At 50.9% G+C, this 6,518-nt stretch overlaps 1 protein-coding gene across 1 annotated transcript; it reads left to right on the forward strand.

Moving 5' to 3' along the window:
- Positions 1-4,383: 4,383 nt before the first annotated feature.
- On the forward strand, positions 4,384-5,807 carry LOC118664610 (solute carrier family 35 member G1-like). The gene has a single exon (XM_036324901.1). It carries the CDS (start codon positions 4,538-4,540, stop codon positions 5,798-5,800), a length of 1,263 nt encoding a protein of 420 aa, XP_036180794.1. The 5' UTR covers positions 4,384-4,537; the 3' UTR covers positions 5,801-5,807.
- Positions 5,808-6,518: the final 711 nt, after the last annotated feature.

The following is a 6,518-nucleotide window of genomic DNA, read 5'->3' on the forward strand; positions in this document are numbered from 1 at the left end:
GCAGACACATCTAGATTCAAGCCCCAGCCATGAATGAGTTACCTTAGGCAAACTGTGCCTCAGTTTTTCCTGTCTGTAAAATGGGCTAATTCTCCTTTCTTCACAGGGTTGCTCTTAGCCCATGGCCTACCTCATAGGAAATGTTTAATAAACCCCAGCAGCCTGGCCCCACAGAGCACCTTCTATTTGGCAGGCATATGTTGGTCTCTCATTGTCACCATGTGGCCTCACGAGGAAGATGTATTTATGTTCACTCCATTTACAGGCTAGGAGACTAAGGCTTAAACAGTTTGCCCAGGAGACCACAAGTTAGTATTGGGACCTGAGACTTGCCCCACTAGGGTGCTGGCCTGGGGCCACCATCAACTGCTTTCTGCTTCTTCTCTGGAGAGTCTGTCACCCGAAGTCCTGTGGGCAGTTACGGTCCACGGTCAGATGGACACTCAGCTCAGGTGACGTCTGGCAGGCTTGGGGGAGCCCCACCTCTCCTGGCGCCTGGAGGATCCCCCGAGGCTGGCCTGGCTCTCTACCAGCCAGCTGTGGCCCAAGAGCGAGGCTCTGGAGGCCCTTCCCTTATAAGGACAACAACTGAGCTATGATGAAACTTCTCTGCAGCCCAGCTGGGTGGGCGGGGAAGGGAAATGACAGGCTCCAAAGGCTACAGCTGAGCACTTGCGCGTCCACAGGAACTCGCCCATGAGCCTCCCCTCTCCCCTTCCTGTGTCTGTGCTGTGCAGATCGGGGTTTTCCAGTGGGTCTCACTAATAGAGGGGAGGAGGAGCCAGAGCCTGGGAGGCCAGAGCAGGCGAAGAAGGGACGATGCCGAAACCGAGGCCTGGAGAGGGGACCGGACCCTTCCAGCAGGAAACACACAGTCTGGACGCCGAGCTGTAGCCTATCTAGCTCCAGCCCGCCCTCAGACCATCTAAGGGCCCGATGAGGAGGCGGGAGGAGGCTCTTAGACAAGTCCCCCTCTCCCTTTGGACATCTAGGGTCAAATCATAAAGGGATGGAGGCATGGGTGGGGCTGTCGATTGCTCTGTTACCTTATCCTCCTCCTCCCATTGCAGTGTCCCTAGTAAACTGCCACCACCAACAAAATTCACCAACCCACTCTCCATCTGAGAAACTAATCATGGGCTCACAGGATATCAGCACTGATAAGGCTCTTTAAGCCCATCTAATTCCTCCAGGATTCAGAGAGGAGGAAGTAACAGCTCAAGGGAAGATGCGAACTTGCCCATCTGTATTGTAAAATTGAAAAACATTACATATATATGTTATATATACAAATTATATATATATACATATATATATATATAACACAAGTTATATATAAATTATACATGTATAAATAAGTTTGGGGGGCTTTTCCTTGGTTTCCTATTAAAAGTTTCTTTTTAAGAAATCCCAACTTGCCTGGCCGGCATGGCTCAGTGTTTGCGTGTCAACACATGAACCAGGAGTCACGGTTCGAATCCTGTTTAGGGCACAGGCCCAGGTTGCGGGCTCTATCCCCACAATGTGGGGCGTGCAGGAGGCAGCTGATCAATGATGCTCCCTCATCATTGATGTTTCTCTCTCTCTCTCCTCCCTTCCTCTCTGAAATCAATAACAAATTTTTAAAAAAGGAAACATCAATTAAAAATAAAATTCCAACTTGTTAGCTGAATAAAAGGACAAGGGCTGTTCCACACGCAGGTCAGGTTAACTCTGGGGATTGGTGGTTCCCTGGAGATCACATCTGGGGAGTGAGGTGAGGCCAGTTCCCAAGGGAGAACCAAGCGTGGCCGATGGACAACCAGTCTCTGACCCTGCTGTGCACAAGCTGCGCATCCTCTCCAAATTCCCGCGTGTCTCCCCAGGGCAGGGTGACTTTGAAGATAACATGAGATAATTTAGGTAAAGCATCTAGCTCAGGGCCTGGCACATAGAAGAGGCTTAGTAAATGCGTACCAATACTGTGTGCTGGGCACCTACTCTGCGCCACCATTACCTTAGGTACTGTGTGTGGGTCTCAGGGACAATAAAATGGGATCCCTTCCCAACTGGCAGCTGCCCACCAGCTATCAGGGAAACAGACCCCTGAACTTGCAATGAGCCTGAGTTAGAAGGGTCAGTTCCACAGCAGCACAGAGCGGGGACCAGCAGGCTGCCTTTGCTGGGGGAATCGGGCAAGGGCCTTGTGGAGAAGGTGACCTTTGCCTGGGCCTTGAAGGAGGAGTAAGGGTTTGCCAAGCAGAGGATTTGGGAGGGCGTTGGAGACAGAGGGAATAGCATGCGCCAAAAAAGAAGAACTGCGTGTTACTGGAGCTGTGACAAATTCCTCGTGTCATATCCTGTGGGAGGAGGTGCTGAGGGAGGGTGGGGGGCTGGGAGGTGAGGTGGCAGCGGCTGGGGGTGGCGATGACGATCATTGATCAGCCAGCGGGGACAAAGGGGGCTTTAGGAGAGGCTTTAAGGAGGGCAGAGCAGGCTGTGGGTGGAGACGGGAGGCAGTGAGACCAGTTAGGAGGTGGATGCTATGCACCAGGTGTGGAGTGGTAAGGGCCTAAGCTGGGACAGGGACCTTGGCGGTGGAGTGGAGGAGTAAAGTGTTTTTTTTAGGAAGCAGAACGGGGGATTGTGGGTCTTGTGGATGTGAGAGTATGGAGCCGGGGGAAGGGAAATCAGAGACAACTTCCAGGATGCTAGGGGTATGGAGATGCCCTTGCCTGAGATGGGGAGGACCAGGGGAAAGGCAGGTTGGGAAGGGATAGCAACTGTGTGGGGGGTTCTGGTGAATTTCCAGAACTTGGCTTGGGAAAATCGGCAGGTCACGGGCATCTAGAGGGTGGATGATTGAAACCACGAGCATGGCCGAGCGACATTTTATTTGTTGCATTTAGAGCAGTGGTTCTCCACCAGAGGCCATGTTGCCCTCCAGGGGACATTTGGTAATGTCTGGAGATATTTTGTTTACCACAACTGGGGGGTGGGGGGGGTGCTGCTGGGTGGAGGCCAGGGCTACTGCTAAACATCCTACTGTGCGCAGGACGGTCCTCCACACAACCAGCCCGAAATATCAGTGCTGAGACGGAAACCCTGGCCTCGGAGAACAACTTACAGTCCCATTACTGCAACCAGGGGAGCGTGCAGAGTGAGTGGAGTTGCGTGTAGGCGTGTAAGACACCTGTCCCTAGAGACCACAATGGCAGGGAGCTCAGCAGCTTAAACCGAGATGCCGGGGTTTCATCAGCTTGAAGAGCTCCTGCCCTCCTACACAAGCAGAGAGGCTTTGTTTGTTTCTCTTTGTTTTATTCACTTTTTGATGTCGGTCTCAGAAGTGCAGCTCCCTAGGCTGGACTCCCAGTGAAGCGGCTTGTTTAAGATGTGGACAGCCACCCGCCTTGGCTGCTGGTGAGGGAAGAAGCCCATAGTCTGGGCAGCCAGGGCCAGGCTCGGGGTCAGTCCCTCCCTTACAGTGTGGCCCAGTCAGAACCCTGCCTCCAGCCTCCTGGCCAGAAGCCGAGGCTGGGTGGCCAAGGTAAGGCCCTGCGGCCCTGAATCCACAGAGACGCCAGGAAGGCTTTGCCCACAGCCTTGGACCAGGCCTTTCTTCGCTTCCTTCCTCCCAGGCAGCCTTTCAGCTGAGTCAGCATTTCTGGGCCCCTCCCACCTTCATTTCCTTTCCAGCGCGTGGCCTTGGGTCTGAAGGGAAGCTGGCTTGCCCCAGCTGTGGGCAGTGCCAGGCCAGGCTGAGGCTGAGGCCTGTGGGTCCCCAAAGTCCCCAGGACACGATGTGGGTAAGGGCGCGCCTGTCAGTGGGATGAGGAGTGTGTGAACAGCTCTGCCTCTCGGGAGGGTTAGGGAGAGGAATAGCCCCCAAATCCTTCTGAACTATCGGGTGCCGCAGGCCGGTCCATCCTTGCTGCTTGACACAGTCGCTGCAGGAAAGAAACATCTGCATAGCATATGTTTCAAGGGACCTGGCGTATATGGCATACTGTTCTTAATATGTTTGCTCCCCTTCTTGGCGCTATGTGTTGTAACCAGGGTCACCTCTCCGAGAAAGGTTGTTTCCCCAGGTGGGGATTTTTTCCCTGGAGTTAGGGGTTAACAGGACGAAGGAAGGGAATTAATCAGTAAACCCCTTAACTAAGTGCCAGGCAGGTAGTTAATCACCTTAACTACGAACAATCACGCTTAAGCTACATAATCTTTACTTAGGTTAATCTCCTTCAGTTACTTCCTTGTAGCTTAACAGAACAGTAGAGTAGTGACCTTGGAATGGAAATAAGAAACGCCCTAACCTTTGGAATAAAATGGATAGGATTAAAATCAGCTGGTATAAATACAGATGTAACAGGAGAATAAAGACAGAACCTGGCTAGAGAACCTGACTAGAGAACCTGGCTTTGCTGATCATCTGAACACTGCCTCCGTGTCATTCCTTCTTCCACGACTCCATCCACACCTTTGGGAACCCCTGGACCTGCTGGGGCTGGACCCCAACATCTGGCGCTGGAACAGCCGCGGGGAGAGCACGGGTTGGGCAATGCAGCCCCTCGGCAGCACCCGGGTTGCCCTGCTGCGGGAGCCGGGGCTGCCACTCACAGCTGTCACATCCCTGTCCATGAGTGAAGAGTCGCTGGGGCTTCCGCTCACAGCTGTCACATCCCTGTCCACAAGTGAAGAGTCGGTGGCCGCGAGGGAAGAGCCCGTGGAGGCAGTGGAAACCCCGGGCCCCAGCTGGTGCCCGCTATGCTGCTCCTCGCTATGCGGTTCGCGTGCGCAGCCGGAAGCCAAGAAGACAGCACCCTGTCGTGGACTTGGTCTGTTTTACGCGTTATTGTCTGCCTTCCTTTTCTCAGCGGCCTCTTTCCTTGTTAAAAAAGTGCAAGGCCTCCATCCTGTAGAAATTAGTGCATTCCGATGTGTGTTCCAAATGTTAGTCATTATCCCTTGCTTAATATACAGAAAAACTGGGTTTATAGGCCCTAAAGATCTACGAATCTTCCTCGTTCTCAGAGGAGTCCTCGGTTCTACCGGCATGATCCTTTTATATTACGCTTTCCATACGACGTCCCTCGCCAATGCCACGGTGGTCTCGTTTAGCTGTCCAGTGTTTACGTCTCTATTTGCTTGCATGTTTCTCAAGGAAAAATACAACCTTTGGGACGTTCTCTTCACCGCATTCGCCATCACCGGAGTGATCCTCAGCGTGAGGCCGCCGTTTCTGTTTGGTTCCAACACTACGAAGATGACTGGAAGCTACTCAGATCACCTGAAGGGCACGTTCGCAGCACTCGGACAAGCCGTGTGTGCCGCCTTGACTTTCGTTATCCTCAGAAAAATGGGGAAATCTGTGGACTACTTTTTGACCATCTGGTATTTCGTAGTGGCTGGCCTCCTGGAGTGCGTCATCATCCTCTTCGCATTAGGGATGTGGAGGCTGCGGAACTGTGGGATGGACACGCTCTTTCTTCTCCTACTAATCGGGCTGTTTGTTTTGGGGGGTCAGGTGTTTCTCACCAAAGCCCTTCAAATAGAAAAAGCCGGGCTCGTAGCGCTAATGAAGACCGTGGATGTGGTTTTCGCTTTGATCTCTCAAACTATTTTCCTGCATGATATACCAACGTGGTGGACGGTGGGTGGCGCGCTCTGCGTAGTAGCCAGTAGTGCTGGAGCGGCCATTCGTAATTGGTGTCAGGATCCAAATGAAGCATCACTGCGGAAATGTGCATTTTTTACAAGTCCACCTTCACCGAGTACAAACACACCACATATGCACATACTTGGAAAACCGGAATTTACTTAATTGATTATTTTAATAAATTTCATAGTTTAAATATCATTTTTGAATATGGTATGTCTTTTTTTTCCATCCTCATCAAGGATATTTTTATTCATTTTTTAAATTAATAAATCTTTATTGTTCAGATTATTACAGATGTTCCTCTTTTTCCCCCCATATCTCCCCTCCACCTGGTTCCCATCCCACCCCATGCCCTTACCCCCTGCCACTGTCCTCATCCATAGGTGTAAGATTTTTGTCCAGTCTCTTCCCGCACCCCCACACCCCCTTCCCCCCAAGAATTGTCAGTCCACTCCCTTTCTATGCCCCTGATTCTATTCTATTCACCAGTTTATTCTGACTTAATTTTTAGGTTCACTTGTTGATAGGTATTTATTTGTTGTCACTTTGTTGTTCATAATTTTTATCTTTACCTTTTCCTTCTTCCTCTTCTTAAAGAATATCCTTTAGCATTCCATATATTCCTGGTTTGTTGGTGATGAACTCCTTAAGCTTTTTCTTGTTTGTGAAGCTCTTTATCTGACCTTCAATTCTACATGATAGCTTTGCTGGGTAGAGTAATCTTGGTTGTAGGTTCTTGCTATTCATCACTTTGAATATTTCTTGCCACTCCCTTCTGGCCTGCATGGTTTCTGTTGAGAAATCAGCTGACAGTCTATGGGTACTCCCTTGTAGGTAACTAACTATTTTTCTCTTGCTGCTTTTAAGATTCTCTCTTTGT

Source organism: Myotis myotis, unplaced genomic scaffold, assembly GCF_014108235.1.
Source record: "Myotis myotis isolate mMyoMyo1 unplaced genomic scaffold, mMyoMyo1.p scaffold_m19_p_1, whole genome shotgun sequence".
NCBI lineage: Eukaryota > Metazoa > Chordata > Mammalia > Chiroptera > Vespertilionidae > Myotis > Myotis myotis.